At 36.7% G+C, this 24,621-nt stretch overlaps 1 protein-coding gene across 1 annotated transcript in view; it reads left to right on the top strand.

Annotated features, from left to right (window-relative positions):
- Nucleotides 1-24,621, top strand: part of LOC111861309 (twitchin) — a gene marked incomplete at both ends in the record, with an annotated part of 109,968 nt that overhangs the window by 74,883 nt on the left and 10,464 nt on the right. The window contains 15 exon segments of the mRNA XM_033750327.1: nt 87-227; nt 868-1,026; nt 2,195-2,497; nt 4,141-4,422; nt 8,688-8,987; nt 11,812-11,947; nt 14,981-15,147; nt 15,304-15,436; nt 16,064-16,244; nt 16,927-17,071; nt 17,236-17,358; nt 17,442-18,023; nt 18,565-18,705; nt 18,982-19,146; nt 22,797-22,932. Coding sequence (XP_033606218.1) covers nt 87-227; nt 868-1,026; nt 2,195-2,497; nt 4,141-4,422; nt 8,688-8,987; nt 11,812-11,947; nt 14,981-15,147; nt 15,304-15,436; nt 16,064-16,244; nt 16,927-17,071; nt 17,236-17,358; nt 17,442-18,023; nt 18,565-18,705; nt 18,982-19,146; nt 22,797-22,932 — 3,094 coding nt within the window.

Genomic DNA, 24,621 nt, shown 5'->3' with positions numbered 1-24,621 from the left:
GAAATGTAACAGATTTTAAATTTTGCCCTTCTATATTTCAATTACAACTGTCTGTCAGAGAACAATGCTTTGTATTATGTATGCAGATAAACCTGGCAAGCCTGAAGGACCTTTGAAGATCTCAGATATTCACAAGGAGGGTTGTAATCTAAAATGGAATGCCCCTGAAGATGATGGTGGTTCACCAATAGAGCATTATGTAGTTGAAAAAATGGACACAGAATCAGGTACATTTGTCTCGTTTAATCTGTGAGTATGTTGCATACATACATACTTGGCTATTGTTATTTATCACCAGAAACATAGTAGTTTCTAAATGCATAATTATCAACATGAACAGCAAGTGTATAATCATACCAGTGGAATAGAATACCCATTCATCTGAACAGTTTTGAAAGTAAATGGATATATAACTGGTCATATTAAGAAATATAATCTTGAATTTTATATTCATCATATGCTTTGTTCCTGTTAGATTTAAAAAATATTTGTAAAGTCTATTACAAGAGAAAGGCAACAAAATTTAGCCTGTTGATAGGAATAATCTTTCAGGTGAGTCAAAATGTGCACAGATGAGTGGAGTTTCAGTGCTGAGCATCATTTGTGTGATTAATCACCAAAAAGCTCAAGTCTTTATTCATCTGTTTTGGTCATATATTTGGATTTTACAGAAGAATTTTGGTACAGTTTTGTATGAGGAAATATGTGGAATGAGTTAAGTACTCTCCTTGACCAACTTCTAGAAAAATGTAAAACACTGTGGTTTTGTGAAACATATCTGTAATACCAGAAATCATTCTGATTAATGAAAATTCCGAAAAAAGTCATATGGCATAGAAACCGATCCTAATACTGGAAATGACACAGGGCGGTGGGTCCCAGTTGGTCGCTCAAAGGAGCCAAAGATGGAAGTTGATAACCTCGAGCCTGGTCAAGAGTATAAATTCCGAGTGATGGCTGTCAATGCAGAAGGAGAATCTGAACCACTTGAAGCTGACAAGTCCATCATTGCAAAAAATCCATTTGGTAAGTGATATCTATGAAATAAAGTTTAAAGAATGTAAATTGTGTTCATGACTAAGGGACAGTAGATATAAAACAAAAATGTTTGTCTTTAAATACGTGTAAACCTTTTTAGAAGCATTAGAATATCTAATAGCTGCTGGAAAATTTGAAAATTTAAATGTTAACAATACACGTTTTTAAAATATGGTAAAATCTATGAGTCTTTAGGAATGACTGATGTTGAATTTTTGTGTTATTCTGAGAAATGGAAATGCTTCTACAAGACACAATTCAAATAATATCTAGCCGGAAACTCATATGGGTATTTAATGAAATGTAAGATATGAGGCTTTCACGGCAGTGACTATGAAGAAAGCAGTCTTCTGGGATTTGGCACCGTGTATAAGTGGTGTTAACCGACGTTTCGGAGGAACATATCGCCTCCATCTTCAGGGTAGAAGAAAAATATAAGAATTCTGCAAGCGAAGAGACCATGAGAACCGGTAGAAGCAGACTGTGTGGGAATATACACATCTATGTGAGAGCAGTGAGGGTGAAGGGGGGAAGGGCAAGTATACAAGTGAAAGTGGGAGGGGTAGGGGAAAGGGAGCTGGGACAAGCATGGTTTTTGTGTAGGGGAGAGAAAGGCAAGGTTAAAGGCTGGGCACTAATCCGTAAGCTGAGGGGGGTGGGGGTGGTTGTTTGTCCCAGCTCCCTTTCCCCTACCCATCCCACTTTCAATTGTATACTTGCCCTTCCCCCCTTCAACCTCACTGCTCTCACATAGATGTGTATATTCCCACACAGTCTGCTTCTACCGGTTCTCATGGTCTCTTCGCTTGCAGAATTCTTATATTTTTCTTCTACCCTGAAGATGGAGGCGATACGTTCCTCCGAAACGTCGGTTAACACCACTTATACATGGTGCCAAATCCCAGAAGACTGCTTTCTTCATTTAATGAAATGTTGAACTTTTTTATGTTCCAAAATTTGATATAAAATTTCTTCACAATCAATTTAATTTCTTCACAAGGTAATAATTACCTAACACTTCTATGTTGTTGTTCCAATTTCTATAACAGATTTCTTCACAAGCCAGTAAATTTCACTTTGAGGCTCCAGATTTTAACTCATAATAGTCACAGCTCTCCTACTTCCACAACATCCTGTATATTATGCCTGCTTACAGATGAACCTGATGCTCCGGGCACTCCTGAAGCTACTGATTGGGATAAGGACCATGTAGACCTGAGATGGACTCCACCAGCAAAGGATGGTGGATCTCCAATCACAGGATATGTGATTGAAAAACGTGAAAAAGGATCTCCACGTTGGACAAAAGCTGGTGAAACAAAAGGGCCTGACTGCAAGGGACGAGCAGACAATTTGGAGGAAGGTGTGGCTTATGAATTCAGGGTTCGTGCAGTGAATGCAGCTGGCCCAGGTCAACCAAGTGAAGCCAGCAAACCCATCACTGCCAAACCAAGAAAATGTATGTATCTATAAGGCAATTTGTAATACTTTCTTAATTAGGTAATTGCCAGTTAAAGATATATGAACAATTCAATCTTCAAGCTGTCGGACAAAAGTTAATTGTAACCGTATTGAACATTTTGAAAAAACACTTTCTCTGGACTTAATGTTTCTACTTTTAAGGAGGAGTATTCATTATATTTACACAGATTTTGATGAAGTGATGAGCTGGCAAGATTGAAACCTTATATTATATTTAAGTATATTGAACTATTTGAATAACCACATTGTACTTACATTTAAATCATGGCCGCGCCATAGCTCAAGCAGTTAATCCATAACTTCCCACTGCGGTGGCCCAGGTTCAATCCCAGGTCTGGTCAAGTGGGATTTATGGTGGACAAAGTGGCGCTGGGGCAGGTTTTCTCCGAGTACTTCGGTTTCCCCTGCCAATCTTTATTCCACCAATTGCTCCACCCTCACCTATCATCTGGGGCTGGTACAATAGGCCAGACGTGGCCACAGTACAAGGGACTTAGTCCCACCCCACTAGCAATAAAAAAAAATGCATTTAAATCTGACTTCAAGAAAATTATCATGTTATATCTACAGTTTGTTTGAATTTCATGTTGATATTTTGTAAGGAAATTGATGTTCAAAATGACTGTGTCACTAAAATTAATTCTAAAAAATATGCAATTATAATTCTTATATATAAAGCACATTTTGGGCTCAATTTACAGAGCTTAATGAGATAAGATATTTCAGATATATTAAATGACTTCAATATGAAGTAAATTGATTTAGGTAAAAATAAGGATACAATTTTAGTGGACCAAAATAAATTAATTGAATTTTCATTTGGTGTCAAAAATTGAGCTTGAAGTATAAAATTTGGGTATTCATATATCTCTCATATTAACTTAATATTCAATTGTTTAAGAGAAATGGTGAAACTGTTCTGACTTTCAAATGTGATGTCAGAGCTACAAGTTGCAGACATTTATGCAGGATGTATGCACTAATTTGTGTCAATATTTGTTTCCTCTGTTTAAAAAACATATACTCATTTAAAGATGTGTCTGTAAATTAAGTTCACTTCACTCTCTAGTGGTTACTGTTTCTACTTGTGAAAAGTATTTGGCTGGAATATCTGATTAAAATTTTCTTAGTTTTCCTCAGTATCTCTAGATCATTAGTTTGATGGTTATAGGCATAGACAGCTTATTATTATGTACACAGGCACACCATTCATTATCATCATTCTGTATCTCATATGATGCAACATAACCACTTCACTGTGCTCCATGAAGCTTCTTAGGAAACAGATTATACAAGCATTTCATTTAGATGAGTGTCTTGGAAATTAGGGTTTGTTTTCTTGGTATGATACAGTTCTCTTCAGTGTGATGATAATAAATAGTTTAAGACTCTAAACTTTTGAAATCTAATTGTAAACAATTTTAGTGAGGACACTTAATTAACGCTAATATGAAATATGCCCAAAATTTGTACACTTAAAATTAGTGTACATTTATTTCTGAATAAATTTTAAAACCAACAGAGAATCTCTGTTATAGTCAAATTGATTTTTAGCTGTTGAGAAATCTTTATGTATGAAAGATAAAACTGAAGTGAAACTTTATATTTATATTTCCACAGTGGCTCCTAAAATTGACCGCCGTAATTTGCGGTCAATCACAGTACGTGAGGGTGAACCCATTTTCTTTGATGTGAAGATAATCGGTGAACCACCACCAGACGTCACATGGAATCTCAATAACAAATCTATCCAAGAAACAAGCTATCGCAGGATAGAGAATATTCCATACAACTCCAAGTTCTTCAATGACAATCCTGAGAGGAAAGACAGTGGCACTTACAAGATTCATGCTGTCAACAAATATGGTTCTGACACTGCTGAGGTTGAAGTAACTGTTGTTTGTAAGTATAACATATTTTCCCCTTGTGTTTGCATTGTTGTGCAGTGAAAACTTTGTATGTGTGGTCCATAATTGAAGTACATCATAATGTACACTACATTGCACACCACCATTTTAGAAACATTAAATGTAGGGAATTAGGGCTCTGATAAATCTGCTAATTAAAATGGAATACAGTACAAAAATATAAAAGGATCTGTTTATGAAATGATTAAAAATATACTTTAGTGGATTTAATTGTTCTTTTAAAGAAATTACACTATTTGAAATTATCAACTAACTCCGTTAAGCACAGTCCTACTTGAGAGTTAATAGTTGCCTGTCTGTTCAAAAATTCTCTGAAATTTGTCGAAAGCAAACATTCATTATCATGATCCTTCTATTAGAATCTCTCCTGAATCATGAGAATCGTGTCTATATACCCATAAGAGACAGTTTTCTGCACTTGAAGTTATATTTAAAGTGTAATGAGTCAATTTGTTCATCATTTAACATCCTCAGCATCTGGGATTTAAATTCTCTGGCCTAAATTATATCATTTTTTAAATAACAGAGTGTCCTGTTTCCTTTAAAATCCATTTCTTGGCTACATTTTCTTCTAAATCTATGAAAGGGGCTGTATGACAAAATTAATTATTTTGTTTGCATGCACTTTCTTAATAAATTCAGATATGGCACGTAAATTAAGATTAATCTACACTCATTTTATTAGGATGTTTGTATGTACCCAAAGACTCTCTTTTCAAGAAATGGCACACTTTGCTATTATTATCAGAAATTATATTATGCAGAACACAAAGGAAGTGATATTATGGATTACAGAACATATAATACCTTCTGTCAAATAACTAAACCTTACCATTTCTCATTGTTTTGAACAAGTTATTGTCTTAATTTCAATAGCTACTTGAGATCTTGATGTCAATTTGTCTTGTCCATGAATGTTTCGCTCTAACGCCACTGCACTCTCCTCTTCTTACAGCTTGTCGCTGCCATCATAGAACTAACTTCTTCACTCATGGCACACAGTCCTCCATATCTGTTTCTCTCTGCACTGGTTACATATATCCATGCTACAGTAACTTCCCTCAGACTCTCTCTTCTCACTTCACAAAAATAGTTTTATGGACATGGTAATTCTAGAAGCCTCTCATGGGTTCTTGGTTACTCCTCAGCCTTCGACACTCTTCAGAAGGATCTAGAATGGGAGGGGCTTGGTGTTCCCTAAAGAAGACGCACATGCTGAGTCTCTCAGGCTCTGTGCGAATGACAAAATTATTAACACATATCTGCACCTTGCCCTTGTTTCATCACACTTCACAAGCAATGTTCCCTCCAATTTTTGTGCCATCTGAGCTGATAACTCAGTAGTCTGTGTAATTTGTTTAAATTCATAAAATACAGTGAGGGGATATCACGTGGAATTTTGCAGAGTTTGTGTTTCCTAAGCATTCTGTCTTCTGGAATATAATGCTGTGCGCTCTGGTGAAAATCAACCAGTATTTCAGAGGAAATGTCTCCTTTATCTTCAGGGTCAAAGAATAAAACAAAGAAAACCAACGTAAAGCAGATAGCAAGCAGAGCAATCACCTTGACGAAATTTTGGATTTCATAGAAAACAGGAAGGAAATGTAGGATGAGAAGTCAGTTTCCTTGTGCTTGCTCATAGAAGAGATAAAACCAATAGAAGCACGAGAACAATTTACCACTTCTCATTGGCAGTTAGCTTCTTATTTGGCAGTAATTAACCTTTGAAATTTATCATCAAATTGATGATCAAATTGGTGTATTTTTCTTATTTCCACTCTATTCTTAAGTATGGAATAATTTTTTGGGGCAACTCAACGAATAATGTTAGAGTTTTTAAATTACAAAAAAAAAGTAATAAGGATTATATCTGGAGTGGGACCTAGAGACTCATATAGGGATCTTTTACGAAACTGAATATACTGCCATTGTCATGTGAATACATTCTCTCGTTGATGATGTTCGTGATTGATAACCAAACTAAATTTTGTTCAGGTTTAGATGTTCATGGTTTGAAAACAAGAAATCGAAAGCAATTATATTTGCCAAACTCAAATCTTTCTGCTTTTCAGAAAGGTACTATGTTTACTGCTATTAAACTATTCAACAGATTGCCCATAACCATTCAAAGCCTTAAAGAGGATAGAATTAGTTTTAAAAATAGGCTGTTTTTATATCTTATGAATAATTCCTTTTATACAGTTTCTGAATATGTGGAGCATAACATAAACAATTAGTTTTAATTATTTTGTTATCTGTGTGTTTGTTTAAATTTTGTATGACGACCTTCATGTCCATTTGTCTGGACTTGTGAAATGAAATGAAATGTATGTATGTATGTATGTATGTATGTATGATCACGGCATATTTTGTGATCTGTGTGAAATGCCATTGTTTTTGCTGATGGCATTCACTGCTGCATTACCACACATATATAGAAGAATCATCCAGTAGCCATTCCATTCTACTAACATGCACCTGTATTCTGTGTGACTGTGACATACATCAGTTTATGTCCAAATAAATTTAAAAATGTAGAAAAACATTAAGCTTGCACCAACCAAATTGGTAAATTTAACATTCACTGGTATCTTATGACATTCAACAATTTTGAATATTCATGGTGAAAAACACAGAGAGAGAGAGAGAGAGAGAGAGAAATTTCCTTTTAGTTTCACTGTCATTTATGGCTTTATAAATAATGTTACTATATCAGTAAGATATTCTAATTATTCCCAAGAACTGTTAGAAGCATACACACTTCTGAAGAATTTCATATTATATTGTGATGTATATCTTGTTTTGGAGCAGTTATATTCAGTGTACACTTACCTTCTTGATATCAGCTTTTTCTTAGTTCACTACTAGTTCACTGAATGCCACCGCACTATTCTCTTCTTGCATTCGCTGACTTGCATCACATTACTCTGTTCCATCACACATGAAATCTGCATGCCACTTCTAGATCAGACTGACTGAACTCATGAATTTGACATACTTGATACTTGTGATAGGAATAGTGATTCTAGAACCTTCTGTCAGACGGCACAGTTTGAGAACAGTCTATAAATTGACATAGGAGAGGGGTGATGGTAGTGGCAGCAGTGAAATCAAGAAGCTGCAAGGGAGGCGTGTGCCAAAGGCATGTGACCTACCTCTCCCCTCTCCCCACACTTAGTGCATTACAGTATGTTCACACATTGTCCTGTGGTGAAGAACTATTAAGACACCCATCGTTTTGTTCTGATAAGGCTAATAAGGAAGCTGACATGACTGAAGAAATTAATTTTAACTTGAAATATTTCATAAGCTATACATTTTTTTTATTGCTAGTGGTGTGGGACTAAGTCCCTTGTACTGCGGCCACTTCTGGCCTATTGTACCAGCCCCAGATGATAGGTGAGGGTGATTGTGGAGCAATTGGTGGAATGAAGATTGGAAGGAGAAACCAAAGTACTCAGAGAAAACTTGCCCTAGCACCACTTTGTCCACCACAAATCCCACTTGACCAGACCCAGGATCGAACCTGGGCCGCCGCGGTGGGAAGCCAGTGACTAACCGCTTGAGCTATGGTGTGGCCCTAAGCTATACATTAGTACTGTGTACTGTGAAACATATAGTTTTTAAATCCAGTCAACAAAGTCTGAATTATGTTCCATTCTCCTACCACATTGCAAAGAAGTATATTTCCTGAATCAGTGTTAATTTACAAAGAAGGAATTTACGCTTTCCTCCACTTGTTAAAGCATAACAAAATGAAATCTTTAATTTGAAACATATCATATAAATAGCATATAAATAAGTCTGGTAATGTCATAATACATTAAAATGTAAAGCTATCCCTGTAACAGGCTGTGAAGGTCTGTACAGTTGTGAGATGTCAAAAATCCCACATTTACTCTAGACAAGTGGCTCCAAAATGGCACTAAGTTTTGACAGCTTTATGCACCAGCCTCCCTTTATCCTCCAGAAGATTGGGACTCGAACCTGTGACCTTCCAGCATGTAGCATAGTGCCTCAACCAAATATGCTACCATGTGCCCTCTCTCATAATACAGTAAACTTAATATGGCAGCAAATTTTCATTATTCTGGAGCATATGGCCTGATATTTTATGAATCCAATTGTATAGAATTTGATCTTTTAGTTCTCCCTGACATTCCTATCAAAGAAGGAATTACATCTGTTGGTAACTTGCACCACATTCACAATGTAAATCCAGTCTCTTTTAATTTACAGCCAAACCTGGAAAACCAGAAGGTCCATTGGAAGTGTCTGATGTACACAAGGATGGCTGCAAACTTAAATGGAAAAAGCCGAAAGATGATGGTGGTGAACCTATTGACGCATATGTGGTGGAGAAATATGATCCTGACACTGGAATTTGGTTACCTGTTGGACGAACAAAGGATCCTGAGTTGGAAGTGCAGGGCTTGATCCCTGGCCATGAATACCAATTCCGCGTTAAAGCAGTAAACAAAGAGGGTGAATCGGAGCCTCTGGAAACCCTTTCATCTATCATAGCCAAGGATCCCTTTAGTAAGTATTGACAAAATAATCAAGGTATCAATAGGAGCAAATAAATACACATAAATATATAAATAAGACTGCAACAGCAGCAGGGACAATAAAAATAATGACAAAAATTTTAATACCAAAAAGAGGTTCTTTGAATAAAATTAAGGCAGTCTGTATCTTGACATCTTGTCTTTACAGTATATTTTAAGAAATAAACTCAGAACAGAACAGGTGAATAAAGCATGCTTACTGCTCAAGCAAATATGTATGTTAACCCTAAAAGCCAGAATTTTGGTAAAACCAAACATTACTTGCATCTTAAAAATATTTATTACAAGAGTAAGTTACTAAATTTATACCCTTTTGTATATTTTGCCTATATATGTTTGCACTCTGTAAAATTTAAAACCCTTTTCAACAGTGACAAAGCATTTTCTTAAATTTACTGTCTTCTCATTTTTGGACTTTCACCTACACTGTTTTGTAGAACCTATATTCAATGCACTGATCCTGGGTTTCACACAAAATCGGGCTTTTAGTGTTAGGTATACACCTACTGTATGATGAGAGTGTTCTCAGTTTTGCTCTCAATTGCTGTGTAAGATAAATGATTCAAATAAATTATTGAAATTAATATGTATAAATAATCAAATTCAGTTTGAGGATGACTGAACAATTCTTTTCACAAATGAGACATTTATTCACAAATAACAGTGGGCAGTGTTGTTACCTGGTATCCTATGTGGATCTCTACCATCTTTAAAGTATGTATACTAATTTTCTCCAGGTTCCTATAGAGCTAACTGTATTTTTCAAATGAATGTAGAAGTAAAAATATAGACTAAATTAATAATTTATGAAGTACAGTATTTACTGCCCCACCATCCATAGCCATTTATGATGTAGACATTAGTTCTCTGTTGAGTGGTTACTTCACAGCAATATCACTGCTCACTTACTGCATTGACTGCTTTCCTCGACTTCTAGGCACTGCATTTAGTTGAACAGAAAAGTGACTCACTAACTAATTTGCTGACTCTCTGACTGTCTGCACTGACTGACCAAATGCTTAATGACTCACTTCTCACTCATCTGCCCTACACTGCACTGCAGTGAGCTGAACTTAACTGAACTGAGCTGAACAGAATTGGGGTCTCAGAAGGACTTGACAGCTGTTGCTGCTGCTGTAGGGGTATTGCACTAGGAGAAGTGCCTAGTGAGTTCTTGGGTGACTTTGGTTTTGTTGTCTACTGAAAAATTTCCCAAATCTTCCAGAACGGGGTAGGAGGTCTGAATATTTTGAGTGAATTAGAGGCACACAGAGGCCAGGAAGCAGGCTCCTGTGACAATACTGACCTCACTTTATGTTAATTGTTAATAATATTTCTTTCTGGTTCTTTGTCCCTCCAATCAAATTATAAGACGATAGTAGTTGTTTAAAATAAACTGCAACTGTTTCCTTCCATATTTTTCTTGATTCATCACTTTCAGTGCAGTCATTAAATCACATCATAGTTGATGTTTTATAACTTCTGCAGTGGATAGAGGGTTTTAAAATACAGAAAAGAAATCAGTTTTATATGTTGCAGTTTACAAAGTGTAACAGATGTTAATTTTTTATCTACTACCCCATCTTTCTCCCATGTCATTAAGATGACTCCATTTCTGTTTGTATATTATCTTTAAAGCAATTGAAGTTCTGTCATTTGTTTGTTAGCCAGTAAGTGCTAAGTCAGTAACAGTATTTCTACATTTTGAGCCTTTGTGCATGCTTTATGCTATAGCGGATGGGAAGTATATTCCTTTACAATTAAACGTATAAGTTTTAACACAGTGTATCACAGGAAAGTGATGATGACATATGAAGAGGGTGGGATATGAAGAAATTTAGTAACCCATGATATCACTGAACTGGAACAAGAAAATTGAGAAATGTAATCTTTCTAATGTGCACTTCATGCATGCTTTGAAGCTCTGTATTTCTTACTCTGTATGCAGTACTTCCAGAGAATTAAATAAAATTTATTGATAATTTTTAGGCATGAGCGAGAATGTCTTTTCAGTTCAATGTGGGATCACAACGAAAATTTGAAAAATTTGAGAGTTGGGAAAAGAATGAGAATTCTCTTTACTATACAAATTTTTTCACTGTATTCACAGTTATAAGAGTAACCGCTTTTGAACAATTCACTAAAGTGTATGACCTATCCTTTCAATATCAAATGATTTCTTGCTTGGAGATTTTAATAAATAATTATATCATTAAAATAATCAGTTATAGAGTTGTGTACGTTCTCACCATGGGCAGAAAGAGATTGATAGAACAGATTTTGTAGATAAGTTATTCACTGAGACTTTGCAAAGCATTAGAATTGTAATGGGTTGAGAAATTTGTATGCTACTACAAATAGGCAAAGCAGTTATCTGAAAATTCTTTAAATTCAAGACTGAAAAATTCATATTTGAATGGAGATTGAGATTTTTATCTCCATTCGGTCTCAGAAGTTCAAGACATACCTACTAATTTTATAAATGATTGTGACTTTCCATGATTCATGATTTTACATATCTATATCCCTGTGTGTGTGTGTGTGTGTGATACCTGTAGTTAATTCATAATGATTGATAACCCTAATATAAAGTAATTTATGCAGTCAGTGTTAATTAAACTATAACTAAATTCCATTTTTATTTTCAGTTCCTAAATCTAATATTTACTTGCTGTGAATTCTGAAAATATTTGGAAATTATTTCTGTTTGAATTAATAAAATAAGCTTGTCACTAATACTTAAGTTTCTGTGCTACTTGTTGGTTACTTTCATTGTTATTTTGTAATATTTTCAGCTGTACCTACTGCACCTGGAGCACCAGAACCAGTTGATTGGAGCCAAAATCATGTAGATTTGGTTTGGAAAGAACCCGTCTCTGATGGTGGGTCACCCATCACCGGATACATAATTGAGAAGAAAGACAAGTACAGGTAAAGAAAAGCTACAATGCAAGCTTATGTACGAGGGTCGTACTGAAAGTCATGAGCAACAGTTTTTTGTAAAGTAACATGCTTTATTATTGACAAACCAAATACACCACCTCAATCTACAGACCTTTCTTTATTTTTCCACATAATCACCACTTCTTTGTACACATTTCTCCCAGCGTTCTGGGAGTTTGAAAATTCCCCTAATGTAAAATTCCGTTCCAACCATCCAAAGACACTGACACATTGCTTTCTAAATTGCCTCCCTTATCTCAAAACGTTGTCCATGCAGCTGATCCTTCACAAATCCGAAAAGATGGTAGTCAGAGGGTGCCAGATCAGGGCTATAGGAGGGGTGTGGAAGAACTTCCCACCCCATCTTTGCAATTGCTTTCGATGTGAGGCGAGCGGCATGGGGGCGAGCGTTGTCATGCAGGATGTTGATGTTTCATCCTGGACATTTATCGTGCAATGCATGACAGAGCTTGTGCAGCATCTGGAAGTAACGAGCAGCATTGATGGTTTGCCCAGGTTCCTGGAATTCGGCCAGAATAAACCCCTCTGCATCCCAGAAGACTGTGCCCATCACCTTTGCAGCTGATGGCACTGTCTTTGCCTTCTCTCTGATGGAGAATGCAAATGGTGCCATTCCATACTCTGCCATTTCGTTTCAGGCTCGAAATGGTGAAACCAGCTTTCGTCACCTGTCACAGTACAGAGCAAAAAATCATAGCCTTCGTGTCGATATCTCTGCAGCAGTTCTGAGGTGATGGCTTTTTGCTGACCTTTGTGGCCTTCGGTCAATAATTGCCAGACCCAGTGAGCACAAACTTTCCTATAGCCCAAGCTTCCAATCATCTCCTGTACTGCACTGTGCCCTATTCCAAGTTTTTGGGCTATTGTGTCCACAGTCACATGCCTGTCATTTTGAATGATCTCATCCACTCTTTCCTTGTTGCGTTCAGTTGAGGCTGTTCGAGGACGACCGCTCCGAGGCTCATCTTCGATGCTGGTGTTCCTATCTTTAAAATGTTTCACCCATCTTCAAACACTGCTCTCACCCATGCACACACTTCCACAAGCACGCTGAAGTCTCTGGTGAATTTCTGCAGCAGGGATTTTCTCTTTCACAACAAATGCGATGCAGCACGCTGGTGAAATGACGTATGGTTGTCGGCCATTTTGTTAGGAGTGATACTGGTCACGTGATGCAAGCTATTGACGTCACAAGACACTCAAGATTAACACAACAGCTGGTTCCACCTACCACCATACTCTCTTTCGTCTGCTGTTCCCAGGTTGCATGCAAAAAAAAGTTGCTCATGCCGTTCGGTACTACCTTATTATGGTTGCATGATATTATTCAGGAGATCATTTGCAATCTGAGCTGAAACACAGCCTTTCCCCTATGCACAAACGTTGCATTGATAGCAGTGTTACACATTCTGTCAGTTGCAGTCATATTGAGCTTTGTACACCTGTGTTTCAGGAGATTCTGAAAATGTTCCCCATTGGTTTGGTTATGTTCTCCACACCTTTTAAACAGATTGTGGTTCATATACTCTTGCTTTTCTGTGGATACACACAATACTTCAAACCATACTATTTCTGTTAGTTCTTCCTTGTGTGGATTTATTTGATAGACTATGTTTTAAACATTCCAACAAAAATAGGCCACACAGTAATGCCAGAAGAACAAATTGGGCATGAACAACGACTTACAGCTTTTTCATCATACACTGTGTTTAAAGTTTACACAGTATATTTTGCGGTATATGCAGTTGCACATTCCTGATGGACATGTCCATAAAGATTTCCTTTGTCTGCCTTTTGCCTGAAAAATAGCTGCAGTATGTGCTTAACATTTCTCTCAGAATTAGTTTCTTCTGCATATAGGGCCAGTTATCCTCCTCACACTCAGAATAAGCCAAATACCCACTTTTACATAATGTAATGGAATTTCTTGTATAAAATGTTTATTTTCTGCACTTACTCATAAGTGTCAGTTATTTTATGTGTTGATATGTCTATTCAATGGAAACCAAGACTTGTCTGAGGTTAAAGTTAACTTTGGATCAAGTCTGCTGCGGTGAATTGGTGGAAGATAACCAGTTATAAAAATGAAGTCTGCCTACAAGGTCACAATACTGCAAAAATGCACATCCAAGGATTTAAAAGGCTGTAATTTCAGTAACTTTTAGTGGTTCTCACAGTCACTTTTGACACTTCTGTCTCTTATGCAAGTTAGAAAATAACACACAGTGGAAGAGCCATACTTCAGATCATACTGTAAGGAATCTTCCCGTATTTGTGCACATGTATGTGGCATTATTTGTTATCACCATGGAAATTTGCTGTAAACAAAAAAGTGCCTTAAAATGATTGAAGCTTTACAAATAAGGCTGCATATTCTAATTCCTACTCCTTCACTCCTACAGGCAATTGAATATTGTGAATTTCTAATTTAGATCATTTATGAAATATAGCAAATTGTTGTAGTGGATACACTTCAGACTTTTATTCATGACCTTTTTGTCTCTCCAGACCAATGCTAGGATATTTTCTTCATATCATTCATGCCTGCATCCATGTTATTTCCTATCTACCTTGAGAGTACTTTCAGTGTTATGTCCCTCTAAAGTCAACACATTTAAATCATTTTTGAAGCCTTTTGTGACACTAATTCCTGCAGCTTTTCCTAATATCTCCTGTTATAGGTAGTTATAAGAGTAATTAAACCATTCCTGATATCTATTGGCAAGATGGTGAATTATATCTCTATGCTATCTCATGTTCATTGTGACCCTGAGTGAAAATGAAGTCGAGCCACATATTTGCATAAAGAAGATCAAAGCTGCGCAGGATGCTGGTGTCATTTAATGTGGGAGTTAAACATTATATTCAATTGAAAAGCTCTGTATCTGAAAATACAGCATGCAGTGAAATGTGTATAGCATAAAAGAAACTGGGAAAATATTAAAATGTATAAATGTCTTTAAATCAAGCTTGAATGTTTTATTAACATCTTTGTTTCAGTGTGATGTGGGAAAAGGCACTGGAGACAGATGTGGCTACTCCACAGGCAGTTGTCCATGGCTTAATTGAAGGCAATGAATATCAGTTCCGAGTGATAGCTGTTAACAAAGCTGGTCAGAGTGAGCCTGGAGAAGCAAGCAAAAACTTTGTTGCAAAGCCACGATTCCGTAAGACAATTATCATATTTCATAATTTGAGATAACGATGGTCATAAATAAATTTGTACCTCATACACTTCTCTTATATATGTAGTTAGTATATGGGCCATGAAAGTGTGCTTCGAATACTTCCTGGACTACATGAAATATTTAAATTTGTTTCAGTTGCTCCAAGAATTGACAGGCGCAATCTCCGTGATGTTACCCTTTCTGCTGGATCTACACTCAAGTTTGATGCTAATATTATTGGAGAACCTCCACCAACAGTGGAATGGAGATATGGAGCTCTGCCACTTAGGTACATATGAATAACTGAGAGTACACCATATTTCCTATAACAGCAGAAATATCAACTTTCAGAAATTAATTTGCTGCAATTAGATTAATCTCAGCTACAAGTCCATGTTTTTATTTTAAATATTATTCATATGATATAATTTTTAACATAAATTAATAAAACTTTCCTGTAATTTTGACATGAGCTAACAAATGCAACATTATAATTGAGAAATCTCTTTTAATTAGTTGTAGTACTTGTAGTACATTTTATCTAATATTTTTTTTTATTGCTAGTGGGGTGGGACTAAGTCCCTTGTATTGCAGCCACTTCTGGCCTATTGTACCAGCCCCAGATGATAGGTGAGGGTGATTGTGGAGCAATTGGTGGAATGAAGATTGGCAGGGGAAACTGAAATACTTGGAGAAAACCTGCCCCAGCGCCACTTTGTCCACCACAAATCCCACATGACCAGGCCCAGGATCGAACCCGGGCCGCCACAGTGGGAAGCCAGCGACTAACCACTTGAGCTATGGCGCTATGTTGTTCTTTTTCCATACATAAAATTCCAGATTTATAAAATATTAGTTTTCACATATCTACAGTAGTGCATACCTTTAACAAATTTAATATGAATATTTTATTTAGATCTTCAAAGACTGTGCAAGTAGACAATGTTGACTATAACACAAAACTAGTGATTCGTCCAGTACAACGTGGAGACTCTGGTGAATACACTGTCACAGCTTCTAACAGTTCTGGAAAGGACACTGTCACTGTGAACGTTGTTGTCACCGACAAACCTACTTCCCCAGAGGGTCCTCTTCAGGTACATTTTTGCACATGAATTGAACGAAAAATGTCAAGTATATGTCAGTAGTGTTTCTTCTGTGCAGGACATCTGAAATCAATAAAGAGAGCTAAGTGTAATGCATGTTAAATGGGTTATTTCCTGTTCCATTCAAGAAATTTATAAATCATACCTAAGAATACTATGTGAGATTTGAGATTCTTATGGTACTGAATATTAAGACTACAGTCTTGTGGGATGTGTTATCATGTAGTTTGGTAGACAGGGAACATGGTGTAAACAATAATCCTTAGAATAATCATTGTGACACCAACTCTTGTGGATAAAGAATCAGTGGAACAAATTACATTAATCCTTTCTGCCAAAACCAGTAAAAGAAGCAGATTTCTCAACAACTGTTATTTACTTAATTTATTATCACCATCTGTGGCTTCAGCTTTCAGGAATAGATAATGTTGAATGTTTTCCAGCATTTTGGCAAAATTTCAACATTTTACATGATCTAGTCCCAAAAGCCAAAGCCACATAATAGGCTCCAGCTGCGAAACCTGAGGAATAGAATTATTATGAATATATCTGTATCTAAAACCAGGATATTGGCAATGATTTTGATCATTTCAAATATGAGCTCATATTAAAAATAATAGTTTTCTTGTGTTTTACTGATGTCAGATGTTATATGTTGTATTTGGTATTTTAGGTGACAGATGTACACAAAGAAGGATGTAAACTCAAATGGAAGCGTCCGAAGGATGATGGAGGGACTCCAATTGAGTATTACCAAGTGGAGAAAATGGATCCTGAGAGTGGATGTTGGGTTCCTTGTGGTCGTGCAACAGAACCAAGTAAATGATGATGCATACTTAGAAATCATTTGTTAAAATACAATCATAAAAATTTAAGCACCTGGATATATGTTTGAATTTCTATGACATTCTAGATGAGTAATTGTTATAGGCAGTAAATCTATGATTTATAACTTTCTAATGAAATACTTTATTTTTCCCAGACATGGAAGTTACTGGCCTGACTCCAGGGAAGGAATACAAATTCAGAGTTGCTGCTGTGAATTCGGAAGGAGAATCAGAACCGCTTGAAGCTGATCAAACTATCATTGCCAAGAATCCATTTGGTAAGAAAATTGTAAGATAAGTAGGTTTGCTCATAGAAAACAAAATGTACATTGCACAATCTGTGTATTTTATTTGCTTCTAGATGAGCCTGGAAAGCCTGGAAACCTTAAAGCTACTGACTGGGATAAAGATCATGTTGATCTTAAATGGACGCCACCAAAGGAAGATGGCGGTTCTCCTATTACTGGTTATATTGTTGAAAAGAAAGATAAGTATGGTCAGTGGGAGAAAGCCCTTGAAGTTCCTGCTAATCAGACCACAGCTACTGTTCCTGATCTTATTGAAGGCCAGCCTTATGAATTCAGAGTCCGAGCTGTGAATGCAGCAGGGCCCGGAGAACCTAGTGATGCTACGCCCACAATTATAGCTAAACCACGTAACCTGGCACCGAAGATTGACCGCACAAACCTTATTGAAGTACGAATAAAAGCAGGACAGAACTTTGGATTTGATGTCAAAGTGTCTGGTGAGCCCCCTCCAGAAACTAAGTGGCTCATACGTGGAAAAGAAGTAAAATCAACAGAGAGAATCAAAGTACACCATTCAGAGTACAATACAAAACTGAATGTCCGTTCGGCGACTCGAGCAGAGTCAGGAAGATATACTATTACAGCGGAGAATATCAATGGAAAAGATATTGCTGAAGTGGATGTTATAATATTAGGTAAGTTATCACATAAAATATTACTATCATCATAAAGTAAAGGATTATTCATGTAAGAATATAGCATGATGAAAAGTTAATGTGGTTTATCATAAGAGCTTGGCAAGGAGAGATTGTTACAGAGGAGACTTCTTTTCCATAGAAATTTAATGAGAAGCATTCCTTGTTTAGCAGATGTTGTCTGTCCCTGTGGTTCTCAGCAGTTTAATTCCTTTTTTCATTCTTTGCTGTTAAATCATGAACTTAGGGATTCGTTAAATATAGGCCTGTTGTATTCAAAACTTGTTATTTATCACCTTATATGCATTAAACCCCAGTGGGATCTATCTAAGGAAGCTGATACATGGCAAATAGATCAGTATATGAATTAAGATTTGACACTGTGAAATCTTTGGAGTTATTACATTAACAGGTAGGGAGAATTTTACATATGTCTTGTTTCATTCAAACAAATAATTCATAGTAAAGATCTAATACATCTTTATTGCAAATGACACTACTAGAAATGTGTAGAAGTACTAACTTTCTACTTACTTGTCAGATAAACCAAGTCCACCTGGAGGACCACTCAAAGTGTCTAATGTACATGCTGAAGGTTGTAAGCTTAACTGGAACCCACCAGCAGATGATGGTGGGCAACCAGTTGAGAAATATGTTGTGGAGAAGATGGATGAAGCTTCAGGTAACATTTCAGTCATGAGATTGAGGTTATACAAATCATTACATATAAAACCATTAAGTTTTATAAGGCATTAATTCATGTAAATAGTTTAAACTTGTCACTTCAAGCATGAAATATTTGTAGCCAATCCCCAGAATCTCAGAACAGTATTATTTAATAGTAAAACTCAAAACCATTAAATAATGATAAAATAATTGTTGATGTGTGAGAGAAATACTATGTATATATTGTCTACAGGCTGTGTCATTTATATGTGCACCATTGCATTCATTTCAGGCCGCTGGGTACCTGCAGGTGAAACTGATGGTCCAGTCACAAGCCTAGAAGTTGATGGTCTTCAACCAGGGCATAAATACAAGTTCAGAGTAAGGGCAGTGAACAAGCAAGGAAAATCTGAACCTCTTACAACGAGCCAAGCTATTGAAGCTAAAAATCCATTTGGTAAGACATGACTAGGAACTAATGATTAGTAAAATCATGAACAAAAAGTATGATGACAATGATGAAAATGGTGGTGGTGGTAGTAGTTGTTGTTGTAGTTGTACTATTAGTGGTAGTAGTTGTAGTTTTAATACTAGTGGTAGTAGTTGTGATAGCACTTGTAGCAGTAGCAGCAGCAATAGTGGTGTAGTTGTGGTGGTAGTTATTAATTCTTCCTTTTCTCATACATTTCCACTCTAATATTTGTTGTCTAACAACCAAGCCTCTTCTCAAAGCTTTGCCCATTTTCCTCCTACATTCCTTCTTCCATGTGACTTCCTGACCACTTCTTCCCATCTTTATTAGAACCTTCCTTGTATATTCATGTTGAAACCATTCTGTGGGGTTCTCTCTTCATTTATTTGTAGAACATGCCATTATCATTTTATTCCATTATTTATTAACTTACCTTCCAATGCATTTCAGATTAATTCTCTGAATTTTTTATGTTTTTTTCTTCTAATTTTTCCATTTATACTTCTTAAAAATCTCATCTGAGCCGCTATTTGCTTTTATCCATGACCATGTTTCTGCTCCACGTGTTAATAGTTTTGCAGTAGTTTTAAATAAGCACATTTCTCTCATCATTGGTATTTCCAGTTTTCAAACATTAAATATTAATTTTAATATAAATAATACCCTAGAATTAAATTAAATATTTTGAAAAGATGTAAAAAATCAGAATTACTCTCCTGAATAAATTATGAACAATTTTTTGTTCAGGAAATGCTTGCCAGTACTCAGTTCAGAATATCTTGTCTGCCCATCCCTTGTCTAGAAAAGTAAAGATTATGACATAAAGAACTATAATTATACCTACCTTTTTATTTAGGTCTGAAACTTAGTCCCTCATACTAAGAAAGGACATAGATTGAGGGTATTTGCCTCCAGAGTACTGAGGAGAATATTTGGATCTAAGGGGAATGAAATAACAGAAGGTTGGAGAAAAATGCTTAATGAGGAGCTTCATAATTTATAGGCATCACCATATATTATTATTAGGATGATCAAGCCAAGGAGGATGATATGGGCAGGTCATGTAGCACATGCAGAGTAGATTACAAGTGCATACAAAAAATCTGCCAGAAACCTAAGTGGAAGAGACAACTTGTGATAACTTAGGCATTGACTGGAGACTAATATTAAAATGAAACACATTCACTGCTGGGATTCTAAGTTTGTAACCTCACTTCAAATTCCATGGATTTAAGTGCAGGGTAGGGGATTAGTACTAGCTCAGAAAAAAAGCGTAGCTGTCAGAGAGGAAGAAAATAAAATTTTGCTTTATATTTAATAGATCTTGAGGGTGTAATATGATGTGTATCAGCCTTCAGGATGCATAGGAATCCCATGCAAAGGATGCAGAAATCTTGTTCCCCATTTAGTTTTCCTTTTGAGACACACTCTGCATCAAATTGTCAGGTATTTACCTTTTTTTTTTTTCAGGAATTTTAATGAGTTATAGTTTCTAATTAAATGACTTTGCATGTCATTTNCCCAAGTATTTTGTGTGTAGACTTATTGAGTCTAGAAAGCAAAGTTAGGAAAGAATAAAAACTTTCTTTATCTAATGTGTTTTGCGTTACAGTATATTATAAAAGATCATCAATTCAGTTTTATGACCGTCTGCAGACTAACATACTTTCTTCCAAGTTGTACAGAGAGAGAAAAGAATGTATCTGTTGAATATTATATTATGTGTAAGTGTTCTGATTTGTTTCAAATCTTCAGTTTACTGTTTAAAATGTATCCTATCCAAAACAGAATTTCATTCTTTTAGATTACACATAAGCATTCAGTGTTTTACAGTTAAAACTTGTATGTATTGTGGCGTATTTGATCAATGCATTGCCAGGCAGCAGCTCTTTAAACAGGATACGCGCCTGCAACAGTAGAGCAAGCCGTTTTCTTGAGTCCAGCATTTGGTGTACGATTGGTGATGTCACACATCAACAGTAGGTGGCTGTCATGTGACATGTGTTTCCTGTGTGTCATCAGCTGCACATATGTGGTGACATCCCACAACAACAGTGGGTTTGGGTCAAGTGATATGTGTTTACTGTTGGTTGATGTCAGTCCCTTGGCTATATAAGTGAGTGACAGAGCTGTGAGATCATCAGAGAGAGAAACAGTAGTGGCAGAAGCATGCGAGAGAGCAAATTTGAACTACGAGGGTTGGAACTTTACTAGTGGCAACTATTTATTTACAACTGATACAAAATAGATGCATGTTTCAAAGTTTTACTGTCCTTCAGTGTAGTCACCAGCATTATGCACAAACTGTTGCCAGCGATGTGGAAGTTGTAGGATACCTTTAGCAGCGCCTGTTGTGTTGATAGTTTGAATTGAGCGGTCTACTGCCTGAAGAATATCTGGAACAGTTCTGAAGTGAATGCCACAAAGTGGTTCCTTCATCTTAGGAATGAAGTTGAAGTCACAAGGGCTTAAGTCTGGGGAGTATGGTGGATGGTACAGCACTTTCCAGCCCCATTGATCGAACAAATCAGTGTTGTAGCATAGCCATTTCTGCATCTCCATCAAATCATGCGGAACCCATCATGATGCAATTTTTCTCATGCCCAGGCATTCCTTCAGAATGTGAAGCACAGTCGTATGCTCCAATCCTGTCTCTCAGACCAGCTCATGAATCATATGGTGTTGATCACTCTCCGGTAACGCAGGAAGAGCATACACTTCTTCTTCACTGACACTAGGACCACCTGGCCCGATGCACGGCTGCCACATTTTGGCATCCGTCATTGAAGGCTTTTACCCACCTTGCCACTGTTCTGTAAGGCAATGCAGATTCCCCCTCAAGCCTCTTGAAGACCTTGATGACACTCATGCTGTACGGCCTCTGGCACATTCAATCTTGATCCAACTCCGTGGTTCCTGTTTCGAAAACATCTTGACAACACTACATTAGACCACCAGCTAACACGAGGCTCTGTTCTTCTTGTCACTGCGCATGCACGTGATGTGGGAAGGGAGAGTCCATTTGCTCTGAGGTAAGGTAGATATGTAACTAACATGTGGTATAAGCGGCATTATTTGGTTCCGTTGCACGGCATCTCTACAGCAGTGTTGCCACTATTAAATTTCCAACCCTTGTAGAAGTCCACTCGTAAGTTGGCAGAGTGAACTGAAACCAGGAGCACAGAAGAGAACAAGAGGTTGGGCTGTGAAGATTTTATGTGTGAAATAGAAGACTTTGTGTGTGTGGTACTACAGTGATATTTGGAGTGTGTGATTTGGAGAGACTTGTATAGTTTCTGTGATGTAAATATGTGAAGATTACTGCATATAGACTGAGAAGATTACCATGTAGTTATTATAATTGTGTAAACCCACAATAACATAATAATTAAATGTAGTTACAACTAATGCAGATCCAATAAACCAATTACCAATCTGAACCCCATCTCTAGTCACAGAAACATGTGACAGTATATTTCACTAATGCAGGATAGGTACCAGAGGAAGGCTCTTGCGAACATGATAATGAATGAACCTTTGTGTTCCATAAAAGATCTGGAATTTATTGACTAGCTAAGGGTTTCTCAAAAAAGACTTTGATCCAAGGCATTACTTCAGTTTATTATATTTTACAGATCAGCCAAGTAAGCCTGGTACCCCAGAAATCAAGAATTATGATAAAGATTTTGTGGAACTAGAGTGGGCAAGACCAAGTGAGGATGGAGGATCACCAATCACAGGCTATGTTATTGAGAAGAAAGATAAATTCAGGTTTGTTTTTACTTGTTCTTTCTTCTGCTTTAGAAATATCTTATGGCATGTACATTTTACTTATAAGTGTTCTATACAGAGTGAACAAAAAATTTTGTGCCAAACTTTGGTGTACGATTTACACACACAAAAGCAATGGAAAATTCTATATAAACATGCATCTCAAATGGTCACATTTTACAACTACACTCAACTCTCGATTATCTGGGATAATGGTGGGGATGGAAATCACGATTAATCAAAAACCCAGTTAAGACAAATTTTATTAAAAGTAGTACTGTAATACTGTACCTTCATAATAATATAGGCCTACCTGTATTTAAATTTATTCAACCTCATTTTTATGTCATCTCATGGCCTATTTAATACTTTTTTACATTACACTGAAGTATGAATTAGTTATTTCAATCACAGTGTTCAACAACATCCAACACTTTTTACGAATATTCACACTTAACACTTAAAAGAATTAATATTGTCATTTGCTTTTTCTTGGAATTTTCCTTTTTATGGATATCCGTACGAAGCCTACGTAATATTAGCTTGTCACTTAATAAACTGTTCTCTTCACTCTCGAGATAGTCTAATAAGGATTCCAAATGATAAGAGCAGCACCTTGTGATATTTTCTTACTAGCAGCACTGTCCACCTCTTCCTCATTCTCACTTTCTTCCCGCTCTTCTGGCTGGACCCCGACTGAACTTACAATTTTGTCACTGCTTAACATTTCGAAGCCCGGCTCATACGAGTTTCTGTTGAATACTTAACACAACATGCTTCCTTTTACACCCTGACATTTTGCTAACGCACTTGAAGATCGATACAAAGAGGCTAACTGGGGTGGTGTATCTGTCCTTGAAACTTTCCACAAATCCTTGCATTCTTTCACCCCTACCCTAGAACATTGTGTTAGCATAACGGGACCAAATAATGCAGAGCTTGATTCACACTAGTGCGAAAATAGTGTTACAACTCACCATGTGAGACAAAAGTGAATGAATATTAAACAACATATAAGCCTCAAAAATACCCCGGTACCCCCGGTTAAGCCGCAAAGTGGTTAATCCGCCCCCAGATAATCGAGAGTTGAGTGTACTGCCCTTTTGAATTTTAAAATATTCTAAGGCAACAGCCTCTATAGCACACCTTAGTTATTTTGAAGCTGTCAGAGTAGTGAGCGTTCAGTATGCTGCCTGCCCATCTTCATGCAGAGCTTAGTACAGTGCCACATGGATTGTCATACACATTCAAAAGTCATTGCATACTTCACATGCTGCTGCATCTCTGCTACTTCATGAGCAGCAGTGGCATAAACTAAACCTTTCAAATATCCCAACATTAACAAAGTCCCCTGTAGTATTTGCCCACAAATTAATCAAAAATCAGTGTTGGTGACTGCAGAATAGTTTTTTTTTTGGGGGGGGGGTCATCTTCCCACATACAAGTAGTATTGAAATTGGTAATGCCATCTCTTGTAAATCCTGTTTCATTGGTGAACAAAATGTCAGGTGTCCATTGATTGCACATTTTTGAAGAGGTCATTAACTGACCACAGCTCTCCTAGGACAGTCAGAAGGGTTAAGGCTTTGAATCTCCTGAAAATGGTAAGAAACCAGTAATTGTTCATACACCATTCTCACAACTGTGTTCTGAGAGACTTTCTCCATGGCCGCACTAGTCCTAGGTTCC

This window comes from Cryptotermes secundus, unplaced genomic scaffold (genome assembly GCF_002891405.2).
Source record: "Cryptotermes secundus unplaced genomic scaffold, Csec_1.0 scaffold1599, whole genome shotgun sequence".
Lineage (NCBI taxonomy): Eukaryota > Metazoa > Arthropoda > Insecta > Blattodea > Kalotermitidae > Cryptotermes > Cryptotermes secundus.
Note: the sequence above shows the minus strand (reverse complement) of the source record. Positions and strands in the feature narration are given on the sequence as shown.